This window comes from Geotrypetes seraphini, chromosome 3 (assembly GCF_902459505.1).
Source record: "Geotrypetes seraphini chromosome 3, aGeoSer1.1, whole genome shotgun sequence".
Lineage (NCBI taxonomy): Eukaryota > Metazoa > Chordata > Amphibia > Gymnophiona > Dermophiidae > Geotrypetes > Geotrypetes seraphini.
In genome coordinates, this window is record NC_047086.1 from 29,842,582 (window position 1) to 29,869,593 (window position 27,012).

Genomic DNA, 27,012 nt, shown 5'->3' on the forward strand with positions numbered 1-27,012 from the left:
GGACCCCTTGGTGAACCTCCAGGATCATCTTGGGGGGGGACGGATGCAGTTGGTAGAGGTTTTTTGATTCCATCAGCTGGCAAGGATGTGTCTGTGGTGCACATCTTTCAGCGGGAATTTAAGTACATGAAAATAAGTACACAGATTTGATAGCAGATAAACACATAAACCAGTGAAGGGTACTGTATGTGTCAAGTAATTGAAATCTGTCCAGAAGATATTTTTTTGTACTCTTTTCGACTGCTGGTTCAATCTCTGATCTTAAGCATGTTAGATTACTGCAATACTATATACTTAGGATCCTGTAAGAAAACCATCAAACGATTGAGAGTCATTCGGAATGCTGCCGTCCGACTCATTTATGGTCTCAAAAAATCGGATCATGTAAGCCCATATTACAAAAAATTACACTGGCTGCTGATGGAAGCAAGGGTCATTTTCAAGTTTGCCTGCCTCTGCTTCAAAACCATAACAGTTTCATCCCCAATCTACCTGTCTTACCATTTTGAATTTCCAGGCACCATTTGCACACATAGTCCCTACCTGTTTGCTTTTCCATCCTTGAAGGGCTGTATCTACAAGAGATTCCTTGATAGATCATTATCATTCCAAGCAGGCAAATGGAATAAATGTTTAACCAACTTCATTTCAAATGCACCCTCCTACCAAACCTTCAAGAAGTCAATTAAAACCTATCTCTTTGATAAATTTCTCGGACTCCTTTTCGGTCTTGTTGTATCTTTGAAATGCTTCCAGATAAATTTTGACTAATCTTGACATGCTAATGTAATTTGATTGTCTTTTTTGTAACATCGCTGTGTGTATACAATCTCTGGTTCATAGTCGAAAAGATGCAGGACAATCGAGCGCCGACGATCACGCACAGGACATCAGCGCGCCGGGCTTAAACTTAATTTTAAAGTGCTCCGAAGGGGGAGCTTGGGGAGGGAACTCCCGCAGTTAAGTTAGTACTGTTTGTGCTGCCGTGGGGGGGGGGGTGTTGGGGGAGGAACTCCCCATTATAGAGGGAAGAGGAGTTTTTCCCTTTTTTAGGGAAAAACGTCAATTTCCTCTGTAATGTGGGGGGGGGTTCCCCCACACACACACCCCAACGGCATCGGCAACAGTACTAACTTAAGTGGGGGGGTTCCCCCTCCACACACCCCCTCGGAGCACTTTAAAATTAAGTTTAAATCCGGTGCACTGATGTCCTGCACGCGATTGTCTGCTCGGTATTGTCGGCGCTCTATTGTGTCGCGCGCTTTTGTCCCATTGCCACAGTCTCTTCCTCTGTAAACTGCTCTGAATTGCTTGTGGTATTGCGGTATACAAAAATAAAGTTGTTATTATTAAATTCTTATTCTATTCCTTCAAATTTTGAATGTAATTTTGTTTTAGTTTGGATGTAATCCGCCTTGAAACGCAAGGTAATGGCGGAATAGAAATCACTAATGTAATGTAATGTAAATTAGATACCCCTGTCTGTAGTTGGCCACTGGTTCTGTACTTGACTTGATAATGAATGTGACTTGGGCAGAATGGATGAACCACTCAGGTCTTTATCTGCCGTCATCTACTATGTTACTGGTTGTGAGAGTGTTTTGCAACACGAGCAAAACGTTTGATTAAATTTTAACTTGATATACAAGCAATGTCTTGCAGTACAAGCACATACAGTATGGTTCTTCTCTCTGATGCTGCAGGAGTGTAGTGTCTGTTCTATAGTGTTTTGTATTAAAGTTTTTGGATTGTGAAACAAATCGTCTGATTTTTTTCTTATGGGGAAATTCGCTTTGATATACGAGCGCTTTGGATTACAAGCATGTTTCCGGAACAAATTATGCTCGCAAACCAAAGTTTTACTCTACTGTGTGTGACATTTAAACAGGGGTTATATTATAAGGAATATATATTTTGCTGTTTCTGTTCTCAACTTTTAAAAGGGTGTGTGTGTAAAAACTAGTGCTGTCCGATTCAGGAAAAAAATTTTTGATTTGATTCAGCCTATTGAATCGATTTATTCGATTTTCCTGCCCAACTGGGTGTTTTTTTCAAACATCCTGGTAGGTTTATTTTATAGCCTCTTCACCCCCTTTGCCTTCTCCTAACCACACTGGCGCTGTGGTGTAAGCAAAATCAACAAACAAAAAATACTTTTCCTCTCTCTGTTAAATCCTAGCTCACGTTTGCGGTCTAACACCAGCTCTGGCAGGATACACATTTCAAATCTGGCATATTGTAATCAGAAAACAGAAAATAAAATTATTTTTTCTACCTTTGTTGTCTGGTCATTATTCAAATCTTGTTGGTCCCCGGGTCTGGTTGTCTTCTGATAACTTGCTTGCCAGGGTCTCCTTCTTTCTTCTTTCTCCGTGCTAACCATCCATCTTCTATCTCTGTCCTCCCCTCCGTTTCCCTTCCCCGGAGGTCTGGAATCGTTCCTTTTTTTCGTCTCCATCCCTTTCATCTAGCATCTCTCCCTCCTTCCCCACCACCCCAGGGTCCACCATATCTCCCTTTCTTTTCCCAACTACCCTCCTATCCAGTATCTCTATCCCCCTCTCCATACCATCCCTTGTGTCCAACTTCTCTCCCTTTCTGTTCCTTCCCTCCCTAAATCCCATTGTCCACCATCCCTCTCCCTCTCCTCTGTTTTTAGACCCATTATTTCTTCTCCCCCCCCAAAGTCCGGCATATGCACGTCTCTTTGAACCCCCGTTCCCTCCCTCCCTCCGTGTACTTCTACACCAGGGCCCCCTCCCCTAAAGGCCTGCACCCCCAAAGCCTTGCATCCCTCCCCTGAAACCCTGCATCTCACCCTTGAAGGCCTGCCTGTCCCCCCCCCCGAAGGCCTGCACCCCACCCCTGAAGCCCTGCATCCCACCCCTGAAGGCTTGCCTGTACCACCCCCCAAAGGCCTGCCCCACCCCTGAAGGCCTGCCTGTCCCACCTGAAGGCCTGTACCCCCCCCCCCCCCGAAGGACTGCCCACACCCGTCCCCCGGAAGGACTGCGTGTTTCCCCTGGCCTCCCGCACACCATTTACCTACTAGCAGCATCCTGCAGAGAAGATCGCTGAGGCTAGCGATCTCTGCAAGCTGCTATACTCTTCGGAGCTGTTGCCTCTGCCACGATCCTGCCTCTGACGTCAGAGGAGGGGCGGTACTGCGGCAGAGGAAACAGCTCTGAAGACCTATAGCAGCTTGCAGAAATCGCTAACCCCAGCGATCTTCTCTGCAGGCTGCCTCTAGTAAGTAAATGGTGCGCGGGAGGCTGGTTGGACGCCGGTCACCAACGGAAGGCCAGAGGGGAAGCCGGACACCAGCACTTCCTGACTGACCCTCGCCCTCTAAAGCAGGTGCGGTAGCAGTCGTAGAGAGTTGCGCGGGGACAGAAATCCCACCCGTCCCCGCCAAAATCCCACCCGTCCCCGTGAGGAATCCCTCCGTCCCCGTGAGGAATCCCTCCGTCACCACCCGTCCCCGCAAGGAATCCCCTCTGTCCCCACCCGTCCCCGTGAGGAATCCCCTCCGTCCCCACCCGTCCCCGCGAGGAATCCCCTCCGTCACCATCCTTCCCTATAAACTTCAGAAATAGTTTTTTTATTTAATTATGCTACTGAATTAAAGGCTCTGGTAGAGACCCATTTACAAATAAGCAAAGAGACTTTATTAATTTGGAAATATTAATTGGGAAGAATACATACTTTGTAAATGGGTTTCTACCAGAACCTCTAATGTAAATATAAAATATAAATATTCAGCTGATGAGAACCCACAAACTGTCAGCTGAGGACTTCCTTTGCAGTTGGCCGGGGGTCCCTTTTGCCAAGCTTGGCAGGCAGCAGTAGCGTCCCTGAGTCACAGATGCTGGCATCTCAGTGGCTCATGGATGCTGCCAGCGACTGCTGCGCTTGGTGGAGGGGAATTCTGGCCATCTCTAGAGGAGGTCCTCTGCTGGCGGTGCTTGGGGATCCCCACCAGTCACAGCAAGGGTCAACAAGTACTTCAACACTGTAGAAATAAAACCAGAAATGCATTTCCTTTTCTTTTGAACACAAAACAAAGACATCTGCCATATACATTTCCCAAAGCTAACATATTTTAGTCAATAAATTCCGTTTTTTACCTTCGTTGTCTGGAGACTTATTTTTCCATAAAGTTGGTCCCAGTTTCTTTTTTCCGCTTTCCCATCTTCTGTAAATTCTTCTGTTGCTGTCCATTGGTTCCCCCTACCATGGTCCAGCATTTATCTCTTTCTCATCTTTCGTGCCTGCCCACCAGCCCCATCCCAACATTTCTCCTTCTATCACCCCTCTCCAAAACTATGCCACATCTCTCCCTCCATTCCCTTCACCACTGTCCAATATTCCTCCCTCTTGCATCCCTTTCAATCTCTTTCTCATCCCTCTGTGTTATAGTGTGCAGCATTTAAATAGGAATACATTGGTACCTTGGTTTACGAGCATAATTCATTCCAGAAGCATGCTCGTAATCCAAAGCGCTCGTATATCAACGCAAAGTTCCCCCTAGGATATAATGGAGACTCGGACGATTTATTCCCCAACCAAAAAACTAGCTGGTGTGAGGGAGAACCAGTGACATCCAGCCTCTGTTAGTATCACAAGGGAAAAGGATCTGATTGAAGTGGTAATGCAGAAGACTGACATGGGCTGCGGATGTTTAGTTAGAAAAGAACAAGGTTACTCTATGGCAGTGCGAGTTTTCTGCCTCAAAGAAAAGCCCAGTTTTAAATGACAGAGCCGGAATCTGCTCAGGATTCCCATTGGTTGGTGAGAGTCTGGCAATGACTGGATTGGCTGTGAGATTTCTGTAGGACATGGACGAACTCCTGTGGCTGTAAATTGTGTTCCATCACCAGCTGTCTTGACACGTGGAAAAGCAGTGTGGAGTCACCAAGGAGGTTTGGAGAGGCTGGAGTCACAGCCAATCTACCATCGCTCTGTCTGGCCAGATGAATTCTCTTTGGCTGGCGGGGCCATTCCTCTCCCTGTAAGTCCTATACTCTTCTATCTGGCCAGATCTATTAGCTGTTTTGCTGCTCCCCACAACAACAACAACAAAAAAAAAACCCGGCACCTCATATGGCCAGCTCAGCTTCTAGGCAGAGTATGGATCCACTGTGTTTTTTTTCCTAAAGGAAAATCATGCACAGTGGTCTCCATGGATAATTGTGCCAGTCTTAGCCTTCAAAGAATGCTGTAAAGGGAAAAACTAGTCGATTAAACTGTCTGCAGTACAGAAGAAAAGCAGAAATTAGAAAGCAGTCGCACGCAGGGGGCAGCTCTGCCCTAGGCTGTGCGTGCATTGCAAGGTATGGAGAGGGGGATGCAGGATGTTTTACTTTAGGATGCGCTCGTATAGCGAGTCAATGCTCATTTTGCGAGTTAACATTTGCTGGAGTGTTTTGCTCATCTTGCAAAACACTCGCAAACCGCGTTACTTACAAACTGAGGTTTGACTGTATATACTTTGCTACTTTCAAATTTTATAAGGTATGTGAACAAACCAGTTTGACAGAGGTTTCTCTAACCTCTGCTACAAAGGCATGACTTCAGCTTTTTGGTGAGGAGCCCTGTAATGGTATCATATAGATCAAACTGTAAGGAATGCAATATATGGAATGGAGATGCTTTTGACCAATTGGATGAAGCTTGGGAAATGAAGTCACACAGTCATTTAACAGTATATAAGAGAGTGGATTTTGAATAAGTTTGAGAATTCTGGACAGGCAGTTCCATAGTGACAGACTGAGAATTCTCCTTTGTACAAATTATATTATTATCATTATTATTTTTTTAAATCTTTATTTAGTTTTCAAAGCCAACAAAAAGTGCATTACAATATGCATACAAATAATCATCATCATCAAATAAGCACTTAAGTCAGTATCGATACAAAAATAAAACTCCCTCTCCCATCCTATATTTTCCATCAGGGAATAATACCAAACAAAAGATATACCCCACCCTCCCCTGGATGTGTGGGTGCTAAAACAACGGGAAATAAAGATAAAGGACAGCTATAACAACTCCACAAAAGATGTCAATGGACCCCAAACTAATTTGAATATCTTAGTATGCCCTAGCATGTCAGCATTCATTTTCTCATACTTATAACTTAAGCATAAATTCGCCCACCAAAAAGTAAAACTAAAACGATCCCAATTTTTCCAATTACGAGTAATCATTTGCATGGCTATCCCAGTCATAATAAGGAAAAGCCGACATTTATATCTATCCAATGGGGGTTTAAAATGCAATATCATCCCACATATGACTACCTCATATGTCATATTTTCATTATTGGAATTTTATAGAAAGGCTGCGTTTGCAATTAATTGGATTTTAATAAATATGTTCAATTGGAAATACCCCAACTCAAGAATTTGTACAAATATATGTATCTTGTTGGGCAGGAGGTTTCAGTCTCCCCTTGCTCAGGCCTTAGTTGACTGTAGAGAAAGGCCTCAGCTTCAGGTGTCCTACTATGCCAATGTATGTACACATCTGAAAAAAAAAAAAAAATCATTTCAAGGATTAATTATTCTGAGGACCTTTATTCCTCTGACTGACTTCGCAATTTAGCTTAACCCTCCCCCCTCCCCAAATCAGTCACTGGGAATAGACTAAGCAGATTATATTTTGTTTATTGGGGAATTTTTTTTTTTTAATCTCTGACAGACCTGACTTTTACCTTTCTTCCCAGCACTCTGGGACCAATGCAGAAAGCCATGTCATAGAGCCCAAAGATCCATGACTGAGCATATGGTTTCTACCACAAAATTAACCAAAAAAGTACTATGGTGATGCAGTAATTAACGAACATGGAAACCACTGCCACATTAAAAATGCAGACCCAGGGGGGGATCCAAGATGGCTGCATGAACAGATGCTCCTGTGAGAGTTCTGTACCTGCTAGTGTGTTGCTAATGACAGAAACCTTGAGAGCCCTGTAGCAATATGGGGAAAAAGAGGAAGGATCAGTTTGGTAGGTTCCTCTGGCCTCAATGTTTGGCCCACTGTTGAGGCAAACTACACTGGAGGCTTTTTGGACTCTAGCTGGTTCTCCTGCAGCCACCTCCTCTTCAACTGCTCCAGAATTGAGTTTGTTTGGAGATAGTAGAAGTGGAGTCTCCCTTAGTCCTCCCCAAGGGCTTCACTCACAGCAGCCAGGAAGTCTGATGCCAGTGGGAGAGACTGGATTAGGAAGAAATGTGTTTCCTTCTGTGCTCCTGATAGAGGTATCGCTCCTGGCTGTTTTCTCACCCCAGAGGCCATCTAATTCTGTGGATTCTGGATTAACAGTGCAGCTCAATGTGAATAAAACCACTGGATCAGGGGTGCAGAGGTCAGCTAGTTTTGCTGTGCAGCAGTTGCAGAAGCTTGACAAAGTCATTACGGATGCTTTGTGGGACACTTTACAGCTCCTTAACAACACTCTTAACATCTGTGGCACAGATTGTGGAAGAACTTTCTAATGCCAAAGAGCTGATTCAGGTCCATTCTCAGGAATTGAGTCAGCATGCTTCCAAGATAGACTCCTTAGAGACTAAAGTTGGAGAACTTCATGCAGAGGAAGGTGGAGGATTTGGAAAATCAGACACTGAGGAATACCCTCCATTTCTTAAATTTTGCAAAATCCCCTTTGGTGGCTCCTGTTGATATGCTACATAAGTATATGAGAGACATAAGAATAGCCTTACTGGGTCAGACCAATGGTCCATCAAGCCCAGTAGCCCGTTCTCACGGTGGCCAATCCAGGTCCCTAGTACCTGGCCAAAACCCGAAGAGTAGCAACATTCCAGCATCTCAAAGAAGAGCAAGATTCCGGAACCCCAATAAGAGCAACATTCCAGAGCTGAGATTGTGATGTCATAATGCCTCATTCCACAGTGCCATAGAGCCAACCTAATCAGTGATGTTACAATGGCTTAATTGTCCTATACCTGGCTCACATAAGAACATAAGAATAGCCTTACATGGTCAGACCAATGGTCCATCAAGCCCAGTAGCCCGCTCTCATGGTGGCCAATCCAGGTCATTAGTACCTTGCCAAAACCCAAAGGTGTAGCAATATTCCAAGATACTATCTGAATTCTTGCCTCCTGTGGTAAGGGCTCAATATTTCACACTGTCATTTCAGACGGATGTTTCCCTAATAAGAGATCATGATCAATTCAGTCTTAATATTTCTGAGTTTCTAGAATCATCTTTGGTAACATTTTCATTAGAAATGGACTGAACTCTGGTTCGTAAATTTTATTTCTGCGCAATAGATGAACAGTTTTTTTGGTTCAAAGATAAAGATATTTTCTGATTTGTCAAGATTTACACAGAAACAGCACCAGGAATTCTTGGTTTTAATAATAATAATAATTTTATTTTTATATACCGCCAAAGCCATAGTAGTTCGAGGCGGTTTACAACAAGAAGAGCTGGACAGTCAGCAAAAAAGAATAAATGAAGTGTTTGGTTACATAAAGTCACAATGTAGGAATATCGAGTACATGTGATAAGAGTGCAGGGGAAGGTTTAAGAGTTCTTGGTTACAAATCGGTTAAACAGGTTGGTTTTAACTAGTTTTCTGAAGTTAAGATAGGAAGAGGAGTGCTTGATGATGTTACCTAGCCAGCCGTTCTGTTGACTTGCTTGGAAGGTTAGAGTTCTGTCAAGGAATCTTTTGTATTGGCAGGTTTTTATTGAAGGGTGGCTGAACATATGTATTCTATGTGTAGGCCTGATGGAACAATCCAATTTAAAATGGGAGACCAGGTATAGGGGGGCCATACCAAGAATAGATTTGAAACAAAGGCAGGCAAATTTGAACCCTAGAGCCCTGGTGCTTGGCCTGAAGTATATTTTGAGATTTCCATGCTTGTGTGCTATTTTTGATGAGGATAACTCACTCGTATATGTTCTTTGAACCTATGCAACTGTCTGAGTTCCTTGTGGCAAGAGAAGAGCGGAAGATCCATGTACCCTTACACAATCCATTGTGGTTGACTGATAGGCAATTGGCAGTAGAAAAGCATTTTGTTAAATTTGAAAATTTTCCTTTTTTTCTCTGTTCGTGAATTTTGATCCTAAAATGGTGGTCGAAATTGAAATTTTCCTATCTGTAATTTTTTGGAACTTCTTTTTTCATTTATTTCTATTATCAAAGTGATGTTACATGTGATTGATAATTGATAAAAGAAATAAAAATAAAGTGAAAAAAAATGCAGACCCCAGTGAGCATGTGTAGGAATGGCCAGTCTGTGATGGGATAACAATCTTAAAGCCTTTGTTGGGGTATTGGAGATAGCTAGAATTCCAAATATGGAGGCATATTTTCATAAAATGCTTTGTGTACCAATACTAATAGCTTGAATTTAATACAATAGGAAATGGGTAACTAATGGAATTGGAAGTACAATGGTGTTGCATAATCCTATTTATAGGCAGTGTCCAACAAGCGAATTGCCGCGTTCTGTAGACATTTAAGAGCAAAAGTAGGTAAACCAGTATAGAATACATTTATGTGGTGCTAGCTGGAAATTAATAATGCATGAGGGAAAGTATGTAAACTTACCACAGCTTGTATTTAATAGTTTGTGTTTGATAGTGCGTAATTGCCCTAGAACACAAAAGTGCTTTTTAGACAGAGACTTGGAGGCTCATTTTTAAAACACTTAGGGCTCCTTTTACGAAGGTGCGCTAGGGCCTCAACGCGCTGAATAGCGCACGCTAAATTGCAGAGCGCACTAGCTGCTACCGCCTCCTTTTGAGCAGGTGATAGATTTTCAGCTAGCGCTAATCCAGTGCGTGCGCTAAAACCACTAGCGCACCTTCGTAAAAGGAGCCCTTAGACACATAAAGTACCAAAGAAACCTATGATACTTTGTATGTCCAAGTGCTTTGAAAATGAGCCCCTTGACCTCAGACCAAAGATAGTAATGAATTAAACCCTCAAATACTTAAATATACTCACCAAAATGATTGGTTTGCCCAACAAAAGTGGAACCTATGTTTCTATTAAATGGGATACCCATGTGGGATCCCTACGAGGGTCAAGATAAGGAAATTGGGTCATTATGGCATAGACAGGGGGTGGGTAAGCAGAGTGGGCAGACTTGATGGGCTGTAGCCCTTTTCTGCCGTCATCTTCTATGTTTCTAACCTTTGTAGGACAATTCTTATCAGAAATCCAACAGCCAATTGTTTTGTCTTCATTGAAAACTGCATCTTGCTGTTGGACTCCCTCTGCATTGTAGTAATATTGAGTTCTGAATTATTTAAAGGTTCTAATAAAGTTGGTATGCTTTATATAATAATAAGTTAACTAGGTTTATTTGATATATTAATGAAATGTTTTATGTTTGTATTTCATTTGCAGGTTATTTAAAATCTATTGCTGTGGCCAGAATTGCTTACTTAATGATGAAAATCCCTAATTAATTATTTGTTTAAAGTGAACATATTGTGGTGTAATTGGCAGTTGAGCTTTTTAATAACAAATCCATCCATTAAAGCTCCAGGTTATAACAAAGAGTTGATAAACATTCAGATTCTGTAATAAATGCAGATTCTTATTATAAATGCAGTATTGACCAGTAGTCTGATTGTATTACGAAAAAAGTCACTCAAGGATATTCATTTTTTATGTGTTCTGTTTACCTTTTAAGGAACATCTTAACAGATCAGAATGTGTATTTAATGATCCAACTATATAAGCATATTTTAGTGTAGATTTAATTTTATGGAAACAGATTTTCAACTTTTCCATCATCGAGGATAAAAGGAAAGACCATGTATTCAGAGTTTGGTTCTCTCCAATATCAAAACATTGTCTGCAAAATTCTGCATTTCTTCTGGAGTCTAATATATTTTGTGCTTTGTGTTTTTGAACAGGGTAGACTCTTCATGTTACACAGGAATCTACTCTAGACATCACGGTTCAATGGCATTAAATGCTAATTGCTCAAAGCCAAAAGATACAAGAGGAAGTACTATAGGTTCAGATGACCAGAAACAAGAGCGTAAGCATCAAGACTCCTCAAATGAAGAACAAGGCTGCCATTTCAGCACAGATAAGGACAGACTACCCCACTTAGAAAAGAGCAGATCTTTGTATGCGTCTAAATCTCCTCCAGAGAGATTTTCCAAAAATGGTATTCACTCATTCTTGCAAACCTTTTCACAAGAAAGCTGTTCTCATGAAAACAATAAAGGAAGGATGGAAATGAATGACACTGAACATTCCAGCAAGTTGACTAATAGATCTAAAAAGGATGCTGCCCAACATTGGAATGCAGACTCTAAACAAAATGTGCATGTGCAGGCTCACAGATCTGGGAAAAGTGAACAGTGTCAAGAAAGCAAAAGCACAAAGTCGAACAATAGTCTAGATATGCAAAATAGAGTGAGCGAGTATAATCCCATTAAGGAGAAAGAAATCACTGCAGATGAGAAACCACAGGCAAAGGAAGAATGTCATGGCAGCGGAGAGGTAGAGAAAAATGAAAAGTTGAAAGCCATAAGCAAGAAAGACCATAAAACGTTTGATAAAGATGACAAAAACAGAACAATGGAGAGAGAACAGGAGTATCCTAAGAGGTCAGGTAGAATAAGTTTCACTCATTCAAAGAGTAACACTCTTAGGAGCCCATATGCCTCTAGAAAAAGCTTGATAAATGACAGTCATCATATCAATGAGGCTGTCTCTTGGAGGGACCGAGATTCTTACTGTCGTTGGGAAAGAAGGCCAACAGAACATAATTCAAGAGAGAGAAGGCCCAGCTTCTCCCATGGTAGAGAGAGTAAACGTGCAGACTCTAAAAGGTTTCTCAGCAATTGTGAGAGAGGGAACAAACACTCGAAACTAAACTGGCACAGGAGTGAAGACAAGAACAGATTAAGTGACAAAGGAAGACTCGAAGAAAGCAGATATCGCAGAACTGAAGAAAAAGTGACAAAAGAAAATGCTTCGAAGCCTGAGAAGCAGTCCAGGAGACTCGTAGAGCAGAAGAAAAATGAACCAGCCAAGCCCTGCAAAGCAGAAGAGGGGTCCAGGCTTTCTGAGAATAGTGGCAAGTTATCACTTGAAAGTGTAGAGTGTAGGCAATATGAGGCAAAAAGCAACAAAGACTTGAAAGTGAGCTTTATGGAGAAACTTCATCTGACAATCTCCCCAGCTAAAAAGAATTCTCCGTCAGTGGATGTGCAAGCAAATGAAGAATTAGACGTTGAAAGCCAAAACCACACTCAGATATTGCTTGCCCATTCTATTATCAGCACTGGTATCAGCAAGCAGATTGAGTCTTCATTGGAGAACTCAAATAATCATAATCCCATAACCTTGGGGTTAGAATCGCCTATAGCTAAAACCACAGAAAAAACTACAGCTGGCACTTCAGAAATATTTATAACACACCCAATACAGTCTGAGCCCGCCTATACTGGTACAGAATCTTTGCCTATTTTAGAAAGACTGCAGGACACAAATGCTGTTGAGAACCACCCAGCTTTTGACTCCTCATGCCTCACTGAAGTAGATGCCGATCAGGGAGCAATTTTAGATGATGATTTGGAACTTGAGACCTGCAATAGTACCGCCGATGAGAACCAGGAAATAAAATCAGACAACATAGTAGGAATGGACAGCATTGATGGCTGCACTGAGAGTGTGGATCCTTCATCTAAGCAAAACAGTGCTTCAAAAACAGGACCTGGAGAAGACTATGCTAAATTATCCCAGACACCTGTTGAGGATACTGCTGTTGGAAACATTTTCACTGTGAATTCAGGCCAAGGTGAATCTACCACAAATTTATTGCCATCAAGCAGTAACATGATAGACTTTAACACCACAGTAACCGAAGTGAAACCAGATGTCCATGATGAGAATTCTGTAATAAGTATTGATCTCAATACCATGAGACACATCCCAGCAATCATCAGTCCTCTAACAAGTCCGTTGCGGCCTCTGGTGAAACTGCATGAAGTGTCTTGTCCACCCCAAGCTTCAGTGGTGCAGAGTTTAAATAGAGGTATGACCTTTTATTTGAAAATTCGATTTGAGCATTTCAAAGTTTAAATAACTATGGGACCAAGCCCAAACTGTAACGCTGCCAGTATTTTGTATTACAGATCATGCATTAACGTTTAATTCTTCAGGGTAATGCAGAAATACCACCTCCTGTTTAGGGAGCAATACGTTTTTCCCCACGTTAACCGTGCATTAACTAGTTAGCGCATGATTAGCTTAATGTACTAGCTGGCTAATGTTTCCATGCCACACACCCTGACAGGTACATTCAGAAAAATGTGTGTTTTAACATATGATAACAGACAGACTACCACAAAGCCATGAATGCAATCATGCAGTAGCCTGTTTCTGGGCATTTGCTGGTGTGTGTGCTGAATGTAATTTAGTAAAAGGACTCCTAAATTAAGAGCAATTGTAATCTGATCAAGGGCAATTGTTCCTAACCATTTTTCCTTTCCCTCAGTTTGCTTTTTTGTTTTTTTTGTTTGTTTCTTAATGACCTTCGTAGGAGCCTTGATAGGGGGATCATTGGTAGAGGAGTAGCCTAATGGTTAGTGCTTAGATCCTGGTGATCTAGGTTCAGTTCCCATTGCAGCTCCTTGTGACCTTGGGTAAATAACTTAACCCTCAATTGCCACAGGTACAAAAAAATGCCTTAGATTGTGAGCCCAGTTTGGACAGAGAATGTACCTGCATATAATGTGTACAGCACTGCATACATCTAGTAGCACGATAAAAATAATTAGTAATAGTAGTAGAAGCAGTGATCTTTATAGATCTGTGCATAGACTTCAACAGAGACAGCTATGGCCTCAGTTGATTGGTTGAGAGCAGCAGGCTTAGGGAAAATAATCTGAAGTGGTTTAGCATGGATGGACTGTCTGTACAAGCTAGGTTCCTGAAGGGTGCACTGAGACTATGGCCTCTAATTCGAGAACCGTTTCCATCCTGGAATCTTAATATAATCTTACAGGGGCTCAGCAGAGTCCAATATGAGCCCTTATAGGAAGCTTTCCTTACAGATCTGATGGTTGAAGCGATTACTTCTGTCAAGAGAATTTCAGAATTGCAATAGGGAAGCATTTCTCTGGATCACAGAAGCAGGAGTGACCTTGCAGCATTCCATCTCAACCAAGAGGTTAGGCTGACAGCATTTCACCCCACAGGGTCCAAGAAAAAAGACAAGGCCTTAAAGGTTTTGAATGTCAGACGAGTGCTATTGTGTTACCTGGAGGTAACCTTTGAGGTTTGTCCCTCAGACCATCTTTTCGTGTTAACTAGTCAGGCGAGATTAGGCAGACCCACCTCCAAGGCTGCCATCTCTAGATGGATTCATAGAGCTATAATTCTCTACCTACATTAGTTGTGGCAAACAGCTGTCTGACTCCTTAAAGGTGCATTTGACAAGGGGAGTGGCCACTTCTTGGGCAGAAGCTTGGGCAATTCTACCCAAGGAGATTTGTAGATCAGCAACCTGGTCTGCTCTTCATACTTTCACCATATTCTACAGGGTGAATGTAGCAGCACAGGAGGATGCCACTTTTTGGTCCTCGGTACTACCAGCAGGCTCCTCTATCCCACCCAAGAGTTTGGGGACTGCTTAGGTACGGTTAGGGGGTTCAGCATACCATTTCTATTGCACTGCAAAAAGAGATTAGGTTTTTACCTTAATAATATATTTTCAGTAGATAGGAATGACATGCTGAACCTCCCTGCCCAGCAAGTATCTGATGCGCCTGCTTTCTGACTTAAACTTCATAGTCAACTTTAAGATTTTTCTGTCAGTCAGATTATGGGATTATGGAGTGTATCTGTATAGATTTAAGAGGGAGGAATGTTTGAGCTCCATAAATGTTCAGGTTGTTATGTTCTTGTTTATCTTCTATTTTTCTTGCATTCATGGTTCCTCTCGGAAGCTTGTTAATGTTTTCATTTCATTACTGTTCATTCGGTGAATGTTTTTCATTTATGTGTATGGATCAGACACTTGTTTGCAGGGAGTTCCCCATACCCCTCTTTCTCCTGTCTCCTATAGGGCTGTTGCCAGCTTTGGTACAAACTGAAGGAGACAGCAGAGACTGCGGAGAAGGAGGAGGAGCTAAAAAGCTGTGATTGACATCTTCTGCAGTATGCTTGCGAGTATGGATGAATAATCCTACGGTTCATCATGCCACTCCTTTCCATTGGAAAATATATTATCAAGATAAGAACCTAATCTCTTTAGAGTAGTAGTAGTAGTAGTAGCAGCAGCAGAATTGTAACTCATTAAAAATTTTTTAAAAAGATTATACAAAATGTTGAACAGTTGATCTCTTTTATTCTTTTTTTTTTCCAATTCTTTATTCATTTTCATCTTACTTCAAGTACACAATATTACATCAAATGAATCATACACATCACTTGAAATTCTTTCAATTGTCATCTTAAATATATAAATTATCTCCCTCTCCCACCCACCCTTTTCACAAATATTGTAATCAAAAAATATCATACATGTGTTATATTCATAAAATTATACCACCCCCTTTCCCATAATTATAATTATACTTTCAGTGTAAAAAAGCGTCTAATCATTACAATAAGTTATCAATGGCCCCCAAATCTTTTAAAAATTATAATTCCCTTTTTGTATAGCAATTGTTCTTTCCATTTTGTATATATGGCACAACGAATTCCACTAGAAGGTGTAATTAAGTCTGGTGTAATTTTTCCAATTTCTGGTGATATGTTGAATGGCGACTCCTGTCATTATTAATAAAAGTTTATTGTTACTTGATGAAATTTGACTTTTTGTTCTCATAGATGTCCCAAATAGAATTGTATCATATGATAAAGCAACATGGTTTTCTAGTAAACAATTAATTTGAGACCAAATTGATTTCCAAAAAACCATGATACAGGGACAATAAAATATTAAATGATCCAAAGTCCCTGCTTCCAGATTACAATGCCAGCATCTATTAGACTTAGAGCTATCCAACTTTTGTAATCTAACCGGGGTCCAAAATGCTCTATGTAACAAAAAGAAACAAGTTTGTCTCATAGATGCAGACACTGTACATCTCATTCTCCAAGACCAAATTTATGGCCATTGAGATGCATAAATTTGATGCTTAATCTCAATGCTCCAAATGTCTCTAAGACCAGTCTTTGGTTTTTTATTCATAAATCCAGATATCAATTTATACCACTGTGCGGCTTGGTGTCCCAAGAAATCCGCCTGAAAGCTAAGAATTCCAGACTATACTGATTGCTAAGATTTTTCCATTCAGGGAACCCCTCCTGAATAGCCTGCTTCAGCTGCAACCATTTAAAGCTTTGTGATTTGTTTAGACTATATTTATGTTGCAACTGTGAAAAATCAAGCAGTTTACCATTTAAAATAGCATCTCCTAGAGTCCGTATACCTGCAATAATCCAATGCTTCCATGCGATTTTAAAACCGCCAACTTGAATCTTGGAGTTTAGCCATAAAGATTGATTTGTTGATTTGTGTATTGGGTTTGGAGTTAAATTGCTGACATAACACAAAGTTTTCCATATATCCATCAATATTCTGTTCTTTTTATATTTTCTAGGCATCTTAACACTGAGAAAATGAGATAAGTTTATAGGAAACATGAGTCGCCATTCCAAATACAACCAATCTGGGATATTTTCCATGAGTTCTGGGAGGACCCAATACATACCCTGGCGTAAAATATAGGCTTGATGATACCTATACACCCTCTGCAATTGGTTTTTGTAAAGATACTAAGGCAATTCTGGGTATTTTACCCAGCCAAACAAACTTTGTAAGAATACCATTTAACTTTTTATAAAAGGACCCCTGGAAAAAAAAACTGGTATCATACTCATTTGATAACAAACCACAGGCAATATTTGGACTCTCCCCACCAAGAAAGATGTAAAGGATTCCATTGCTCACACATTTCTGTTACTTTTTTAATAAAAAAAATATTCATTCTCTTTCATTATGTCTTCTAGTGTATTTTTTATTCTAATACCTAAATACTTTAATCCATCTTCTTTCCATACAAATGAGAATGAATCAAATAATCCTTTAGTACAATGCACATTAAGTGGAAGAATTTCTGACTTGCTCCAATTTATCTTATACCCTCTAACATCCTATAAATGGAAATTTAATTAATCATCTCCATACAACTTCATATAACAGAATTCAACTTCTATAAAATAATTCATATTTTCCTAACTTTCTTGTATATCCTTTTAAGTTATACCATGACCAATCCAAAATGCAGGAATCTTGACTCCTTTTTCCCATTTGACTATTCCATTGACATCTTCAACACACATTAGTCCATCTTTTCATTCAATAATATATTCAAAAAACAACAAATATTGCTCAGTCAAAATTGCTGAATCCAATTTCACCGTATAGACTCTTCCTCTGCTTTTATCATTAAGCGTGTCAGATGCATTTAAAATAATCTCTTCTTACTAAAGTTGATATTTTCAGAACATATAATATCTTTTAATTAAGGAGCGGACTAGAAATTCTGCTGAATAGGTCTCTCTCTTTTTTTTTTTTTTTTCCTCCCCATTTTTCATCTTTAGATTGTTAAATATAACTGAATTCATCCAATCCCTTTTCCGTTTTATTGTTAGATGTTGGTCCTTTCCTTTCTTTATAGTCATCCTCTTCTTTAAGTTAACTTGTCTAAAAATCCTCAAAAATATTGTCAAGTCTATGTTGTTAACTTAAAAACCATTTAAATAGACATTGGCTCAGAATTTGTCAAGAAGTCCTTTAACTTTTCCGGATCTTCAAAATATAAGGACTTGTTTCCACTTGTCAGCCTCATTTTTGCAGGATAGTACAAGCCATATGTGAGCCCCTTTTCTTTCATTTGAGGTCTTAACTGAAGGAATTGTTTTCGTTTGTTCGCAGTGTTTTTTGCGAAATCCGGCAAGAACAGCAACTTTGATCCTTTATAATTTAAACTTCTGTCAGCTTTAGCCAAATTCAAAATCTCCAAGGCCTGCTGGAATCGTAAGAGCTTGAAAATTAAAGGCCTTGGCTTCACTTGGTTAGCTGACCGTTTAGATGGAATCCTGTGTGCTCGTTCTATTTCAAGGGGATGTTTTGAATTTAACTGCAGTAACTTTGGTAAAAGATTTTCCAAAAATTGGATAGCGTTTCCCCCTTCCAAATTTTCAGCTAGACCAATAATTTTCACATTCATTCTCCTTCCTCTATTCTTATAATCCTCAAGTTGTTTTTTCATTTCCTTAATATCTTGACTGTCAGTTTTACATTGCCTCGCGTTAATTTCCAACTGCTCCATTTTGTTTTCTAATATCGACACTCTCTGATTGGCAACCTCCATCTGCCTGTTTATATTCAATACTTCTTCCTTTACTTCTGCAAATCTGTTTGCATTATCTTGAAGCATTTGCTTAATGCTCCGAAATTCTGCCATTATTTCGTTTTTATCCAGCACGTCCACATATTCAGCAGGGAGAGGCACTTTCGACGGCGTAACCTGATCGTGTTTAACACGCTTTGCCGTCCCTCCTGCCGTGAAAGCTGTTTCTAATTTCACTTGCCGCGTAGCCACCATACTAAACAATGTTGTGTAATAACTTTGGTAAATAAAAAGCCGCAAAGTACTTTTCAAAATTATCTTCGTGCTGCCCGGGTTTGAGGAGCGCCGCGATTACACTACCATCTTGTGCGCCGCCAAGCCCCACCCCCCCCGATCTCTTTTATTCTTTATTTGCAGTGGAGTAGCCTAGTCTTTAGATCAGTGGGCTGAAAATGAAGGAATCCAGGTTTCAAATCCTGTTTGTCCTTCTGATGTTCCTTGTAACCTTGGGCAAGTGATGAAGGCTTCCATTTCTTTAGATATAAACTTAGGGCTCCTTTTACAAAAGTGCACTAGTGTTTTTAGCGCATGCACCGGATTAGCACGCGCTAAATAAAAGGAGGCGTAGCGGCTAGCACGTGCGGCATTTTAGCACGTGCTAAAACTGCTAGCGCACCTTTGTAAAAGGAGTCCTTAGATTTAAAGGCCCAATGGGAAGGGAAATATCTACTTTACCTGTATGTAACTTGCCTTGCGCTTTAATTTTGAAAAATGCTTTGATTCCCCTTTGTCTTTGCTTGTACCCAACAGGCAATGTTGTAATGTGATCAGTGATACAAGCACTGTGGAGTAATTTGTCAGCAGCAGTTTATATCAGTTGAAGTTTCTTCAGGATTTTAAGTGGTGCTGAATAACGAGAGAAAAGAGAAGGAGCCACACTGAGTAGAAGAAATGGTTTAACAAAGAAGATGCAATGCATCGCAAAGAAGGAAGAGTGAATTAGGGCAGTAAAGCAGTGGTCTCAAACTCTTTGCAGGGCCACATTTTGGATTTGTAGGTACTTGGAGGGCCTCAGAAAAAATAGTTAATGTCTTATTAAAGAAATGACAATTTTACATGAGGTAAAACTCTTTATAGTTTATAAATCTTTCCTTTTGGCTAAGTCTTAAAAATAATTTATAGCTAAACAGACATATGATCAAGAAACGGTTTTATTTCACTTTTGTGATTATGATAAACGTACTGAAGGCCTCAAAGTAGTTCCTTGCGAGTCGCATGTGGCCCTGGGCCGTGAGTTTGAGACCAGTGGTGTAAAGGATGTATCAAAGGTAATTCAAAGAATACAAACAAATTCATGGTTTGGTATTTTATTTATTTATTTAAAAAATTTCTATACCGTTTTAAGCCAAAACGGTTTACAAAAATGTTATATACATAAAATTTTACAACAAATAATCAAATCCTTTGGAAAATCAGCGAACAGGGAAGATCACTACTTAAAGAAATGCATTTACAAACAATTGTGTAGTTTTCTAAATGTGCTCCTATCACTACATTTCCGTATTTTCCCAACGAGGGAGTTCCACAATCTTACCCCTGCACAACAAAAGGTCATTACGTATTTTGGGTTAACATTTACTTTCAGCAGCACAGAATTTTCACAGCGCAATGATCTTTTCGGTTGATAATTAGAGTAACACCATCCAGAGGAAGGATGCAGGGCAGAGAGCTTGATTGTTGGGAAAACAAATGGACTTTCATTTAGTGAAATTAAGGAAAAGATGTTTGGAATGAAGCCAAGTAAAGAAAGCACTCAGGAACTGATTGAAAGAGAGATACGAGGACTAGTGAGCCTCAAATTTCTTTTTCAGTTGGACCAAACATTTCTTTATCGCCCTTTGCTCAACACTGACATAGTAGTCTTCATTAAATATGAATTACAATTTATATCAAAAAAATGATCTAACCAAGGAAACCACCTTGTAAGCAGAAGGTATTTATATGGTACCTTGCAAAGCCTCATGTGGAAATATTTGGTCCAAAGTGTCTTCTCATGTATGGCAGTCATAAGGTACAGATAGGGATCCTTCAGAGAGAAGAATTTATGGAGGAGAAAAGAAGCAAAGGCATCAGGACAACCAATAGGGAGAACTGGTCCCTCAGTGGAAGGATTGCATAATTTATCCAAAAGGCCATAGAGTTGGCATGGATAATTTCAAAAAAGTAAGAGGATGTAGCATGCTTAACCAGAGATGTATATTTGACTTGGCGTGATCTGCAGGAAGACAGAGAAAAAGATGATTTAATTTTTCTCCAGTGACACTCTGCTCTGCATTTTAGAGTTCTCACATGTCTAAGACCAGGAATTAAAGTGAAGAAGAGCAAGGTGATTAAATATGTTCTGTAAATGAACAGCAAATTGCATAAACCTAGATTCATATGGAAGGAGAAAAATGCTAATCTTGTATTGATAAAGATTGCAAAATAAGTTCCTTGTCTAATGAAGAAAGGGAGATATAGGACAAAGAGGGGAGCAAGGAGGGAGAAGAAACAGAAGGAATGGTACAAGTACAGTACAGTGGTGCCTCACACAACGAACTTAATTCGTTCCAGGAGCAAGTTTGTTATGCGAAAAGTTCGTTATGTGAAACGTGTTAAGCGCAGTGACTAACGACTGCCTGCAGTGCCTGCGCGGAAGGATGCAATATATCGGCAGCGATCGTGGAAGCTCGGGCGACTTCGTTGTGTGAAACGAAGTTCGTTGTATGAATCATGAAATGAAGTTCGTTGTGTGCAGCGTTCGCTGTGCGAGGCGTTCTTTATGCGAGGCACCACTGTATATGGTAAAAAGTGAGCAGTCCAAGAGAGGTAAAATCAGAGAGAAGAGGAAGATACATCTAGGTCCTTAGAGGTGCAAAAGAGAAAAGCCCAAGATTTCTAAGACATCAAGAACTTCATTCCAGTGATCTTATTCTGCCTCCTCCATGCACACTCTTGCACACTGTGTCCTTGCTTTGGAGAGAGTGGTGCAGTGGTTAGAACTACCTGGGCAAGTCATTTAATCCTCAACTACTCTGGGTACATTAGATAAATTGTGAACCCACTAGGATGGATAGGGAAAATGCTTGAAGTACCTGTATGTAAACCACTTTGAGTGTGGTTGTATAAATACAAAAAGGTCCCTTTTCATTTTCAGACACAGGCAGTGGCAGCTGCTCAGTTTGCGCTCTCTCCCATTTCCCCACTGAGCTCATGCAGCAAAAAGAGAAAGAAGTGACCTACTGCACATCAAGTCACTTCCTGCTTTTGTGCTGGCTTAGACATGACTAGTTATGTGAATTGCAGGGACCCTGCAGTCCCAAAGTTCACATAAATAGGACCAAGTCGGCCCAAGAGTAGGGTGTGACCTCATGTGCAGTGGTTCACTTCTGCCTCCTTTTGCTGAACGAGCTCGGTGGGGAGGTGGAAAAGAATTCTGTGCAATCAGTAGTAACTTGATTAATCTAGTGTTAAGACCAAAAGTAGAAGTGTTGCTATAAGTATTTGAGCTTTGGCTCACCTCTGCTGCAAAGTTTATTCTTGTGGTAAAACCCAATTAGCACTTTACAGAAACATTTTATGGTTTTTTTCTTCTCGTCCATTTATGTGGAAACTCGAGGGTGTGATCAAAGCAATTAACATACCCTGCCTTTTACTAAACTGTGATAGCGGATATTAGCGCAGGGAGCTGCACTGAACTCATAGAGTTCCTGTGAGCATCGGGAGCATTCAGCGTGGCTCCCTGCGCTAATAACCACTGTCGTGGTTTAATAAAAGGGGGGATAGTGAGGTCTAAAAGGAATTTGGACAGTTCCTGGATTAAAAGCTCATATTAGCTAGGTAGATTTGAGGAAACCGTTGCTTATACATATATACACTGAACGCTTCACTATTAGAAAAGCTTGCGCTGGAGAAACTGTACTGTATAAGAAAATGTATCATTCAACAATGTCTTTGCTCAGTTTATTTTCTCATAATGTCTTTGCGCTGGATAGAAAAAGCCTTAGAGCTCAGCCTCACAGTCGCAGAAGTCCGTGCTAGATAAACAATATCAGGAACACGGTACCGCACAAATGTCGCCGTGGGATTGTCGGCGCACCAAAGTCTGGCGCACTTTTGACGGTGTTCGAAGGTGTATTTGCACTTCAAAGAATAAGTATGGTCTCGCTGACGGTGGCAAGTCTTTCACTATTCTGCTATTTAAGAGATCGTTAAAGCAGTTCAGTGTAGTCACATGTACCTTCCTTCCCTGTTTGTAGTAGTTGGTTTTTCTCTTTCTCTTTGGCAGTTGGTCAAGTAGTGTGTAGATCCTAGAAAATTCTTCAAAGTTTTCCAACTGTTCATACCATGTCTCACTCCATTGAATTCCTGTGTTGTATCTCTTCTCAAATGGCTTATAAAATCAAACTTATAAAAATAATGGTTTTCCTCATATGGAGCAGATGCCTTAATATGTTACTAACTGTTTAATAAGGTTTAGACAGCATATTGCTTATAACTTATTTTATTACTGTTTGTTCAGTGATGCCTTGTTCCTTTTTGAATTTGTATGACATCAGGTTTATATTTCTGTTTTTCTTTTTTTATATATAGATTTACCTTCTGAAACTGTTGTTGGTAATAACATCGAGCAGCATTCAAATGAATTGAATAAGGAAAATGAGAAGCCAGCATTCCAAGCTGATAAAGGCAGGACTACAGATTCTCACATGGAAACAATTGAAATAGAAGAAGGAGAAATTTTTAGTAGTGAAGATGAGGAGGCAGCAGAAGACAAACCTAAACTACAAGTTCGATCTGTTGAAGTTGTTAAAAATAAAGAAGGAAAAGCTTCTCCTGAGGACGAACAGCTGAGCAGAAGTACACAGGCCAAGGTGAAAAAGAAGGAAGCATTAGAAGATGAAAGCAATGCTTTATCAGTTTCAGCTAAAGTACCTGTGCAGAAAAGCAGGACAGCAAATATGAAGAACAAAATGTCTAAATCTCCCAATAAGATCAAGCAAGAAAAAATACTGGACATTTCTTGCATTAAAGGTATAAAGAACTTTGACGGCGAGCCTTCTAAAATAAAAGAAGTTATGCAGATGTTTCAAGACATCCGAGAATACATCAGAAAGCAATACGTGAAATTCAAAGTACAGTTTACGGCAAAGCAATTCCACAGAGTCATAGAAGTTGCAAGTTACAATTTTACTTCCTTGATCAGAACCCTGGATTGGTCTAGGATGTGTTGCTCTTCAGATTGCCTAAAACAGAGGCTCTGCAACACCATCGAGACTAAATTGAAGGAGATTAAAAAGAACGGAATAGTGGATCGTATTTTTGAACAGCACTTAAAGGATATGAAAAAGAAGTTGTGGAAATTTGTGGAAGAACAACTTGACTATTTGTTTAGCAAACTAGAGAAGATGCTTGTCAAATTATGCAACAGAGCAGAACTGGATAGGCGTGGAAGCAAACATGAAATCACAAAAGATAATAAATGCTCTACTAAAGCTGTGGCAGAAACACCCAAACACAAGAAAAAAATTAAAGAAGTCAAAGTAGCAAAATCTAAAGATACTGTCACACATATATCATTGATAAATCCAAAGCCTAATAAGCCTCACCTGAAACAGAAAACACAAAAGGAGCAAAGCAAAAAAAGTAAACTTGATGCACCTAAAAATGGTCTTAAAAAAGGCATTAATTCGTTAATGTTAGAAAATATGCAGCCTAGGGAAGAACGTCAAAAGCATGACATGAAACAGGACCATCTTATAAAAAATCAAATGACTGCAACAAAGAATGGTCTTAAAGACATCAGTCGAGTGGTGATGGTAAATCTGCAACCAGGGGAAAAGCATGAACGCAAAGCACAACAATGTAATACTAAGCAAGATAAAATAAATACATCAAAAAGTGCTTTTAGAAATATTGTAAAATCTTTAGGTAACATAAATGCATCTTCTATTGAAACATGTCGTTCCAAGAAAGACCATATCCAGAGCAGCCTTAGTGCCTTTACTGATGTGAGAGAGAAAGAAAATTCTAAAATGAAAACAGATGCACAAAAGAAGTCATCTTTAAACTGTGAACCTTTGGCAGATCAGCAAGTAGCTAGCTTGACTTTTAATTTAGTACATGATTCTCAGATGGGTGAAGATTTTAAAAGCTTACTTCAGGGCTCTATTTTGCAACAAAATGCCTGCCCGGAAAAAGGTCAGCAGCAGTTTGGGACACCAGAAAAACAGATCCTTGGAAATACAAAATGTGACATTGTTCCTGTTACTGATGCTGAAAGCAGGGGTTGTCTGCAATTGACAACAGTTTTGGAGGAATCTTTGTTATCAGATGTCTCCCCTGTGAAGCCCCAGCTTTTGTCTTCTATATTTCAGACTACAGTCAATCCAGATATTCTGGATGAAAGCTGTATGCTGGAAGACCCCACTGTGACGTCCTCAGGTAAAGACATTGAGATGAACAAAGAAAAGGGCAAGTCATTTGTTTCCTCTGTCCTTTTAGAAGATCTAGCAGTATCTTTAACAGTTCCATCCCCTTTGAAGTCAGATTCTCACCTTAGTTTTTTAAAGCCCGAAAGTATACCTCTTTCAGCACCTGAAGAAGTTATCAATGCACATTATAGCGAAGATGCTCTACTAGAAGGGGAGGATGCCACAGAACAAGATATCCATTTGGCTTTAGAATCTGATAATTCAAGCAGCCGCTCAAGCTGCTCTTCTTCGTGTGCAAATCTGACTGCACCTTCTGGATTTCAGTACCACCCCAGTCAACCAATGCAAGCCGTCATCATGGAGAAGTCCAATGACCACTTTATTGTTAAAATAAGACATGCATTTCCAGTTGCTTCTCCCACTGGTGACCAGGCCTTATTGACAGAAGCCAAAGCCTTGACAGATAAAGAAAAAGAGGTTACAGCTGTCCCAGATAATCTGAACTCCCCATTCACAAGTATGAAAGAGACTGAAGAATCTGCTAGAAACTTAAATACAGTGATTTCCAGTGATAAGACACGGATCAGTCCTATGCAAAAACTGTCTGTAGTTGCCCCTGAGTTTGCAGTAGAAGCATCAAACAAAACCAGCTGCTGTAGTGATAAAAGTGATTGCTCTGAACACTTTCATGATTTAAATGTTCCTGGTAACACTGTAGAAATATCAATTGTAAAATCAGAACTGTCCCCCAACTGTTCAGTACAGGCTTCAGATGAACCTTCAAAGAGTATCGCTGATGTCATTTGTATAGATTTAACTGAAGAACCTTTGAGCATTAGTAAAGCGGATCAGTCTGGTCCTATCATAGAATTATGTTCAAGCACTTGTGACGTGGAGAGTAACGGCAAAAGTTCAGAGGGAGGTACTAAAAAACGAAAGAAGGTCAAGATATCTGAGGATTTCTCTACGAAAAAGCTGAAAAATGACCTTGACGTGATAATCAAGCCTGAGAGGATGAGGAAGCTTGGTAGAAAGGCAGAGGAAAGTGATGTCTTAAACCAAAGTTCTCCTATAAAAATGAACACAACACCACGAAAGAGAGGATCTCAGACTGTGTCTTCAACGTGTTCACCCAACAGCCTTTCTGCAAAAAATCTTGTTAAAAAGAGAGGTGAAGTAGTAATGGTCTGGACCAGGTAGGTTGGATATCATTTTGGTTTTGTTGTCTTGATAATTATTTATTTTTGTTTCTAAAGTCCTACTCTTAGAAAAAACAAAACAAAACCCAAAGAACCAATATTCAAATCATTTATAGTTTATACAGTTAGTGGTGACAGCTTTAACCACATAAGTGCCTTTTTGAAATGTCCAGCAGTTCTAAGTAATAACATAGGCTGTTTGTGCACATAGGGGTTAATTTTATAATGGAACTATTTGCACATATGCCTCTTAGAAAATTACACATTCAGATATGCACATGCTTGTAAAACCAAGCCTCCCCTTCTTCCACTCCTTTGAGAGCAGGGACAAGGAGAAAAGTGGTAAGGAGCAAACAGGTTGTAGGTAAAGGAAGCCTGAGCTACACATTACAAAAAAGTTGGGAGTAGATCAGTGGTCTGAAACTCATAGCCCAGGGTCCACATGCGGCCCGCCAGGTACTATTTTGCGACCCACGGTCTGTATTAGTTCTGTCTGTAGTGGTGCTGCCCACTCTTTGCAGCGTCCTCCGGCTTCCCTCCTGGTCTCCTTCTCTTACCTTCAGATAATTACCGCAGCCTGCAGAGAGGATTGCCGGTGCTATAGCGATCCTTGCAGGCTGCTGTCGTCCTCAGCAGCACATTCCCTCTGCTGCGGTCCTGGCCCCTGATGTCAGAAGAGGAGCTGGACTGCGTCAGAGGAAATGTGCTGCGGAGGCCGATGGCAGCCTGCAAGGGACGCTACAGCATCGGCAATCCTCTTTGCAGGCTGCAGTAATTAGCTGAAACTAAGGCCGGGGGGAAGCTGAAGGATGCTGCAAAGAAAGGGGGAACATGCAGCCTTAATAAGACATTAACTATTTTTTATGCGCCCCTCCAAGTACCTACAAATCCAAAATGTGGCCCTGCAAAGGGTTTGAGTTTGAGACCACTGGTGTAGATGGAGCTAGCAGGTTGCTCAC

General features: G+C 40.4%; 1 protein-coding gene across 3 annotated transcripts in view; it reads left to right on the plus strand.

Annotated features, from left to right (window-relative positions):
- The window catches only part of CASP8AP2 (caspase 8 associated protein 2), a 77,206-nt gene that overhangs the window by 25,229 nt on the left and 24,965 nt on the right, over positions 1–27,012 (plus strand). For all 3 annotated transcript variants that reach the window (XM_033936739.1, XM_033936737.1, XM_033936738.1), the window contains 2 exons: positions 10,912–13,049; positions 23,014–26,050. In XM_033936739.1, the coding sequence (XP_033792630.1) occupies positions 10,912–13,049; positions 23,014–26,050 (5,175 nt within the window). The remainder of the gene's footprint in view (positions 1–10,911; positions 13,050–23,013; positions 26,051–27,012) is intronic.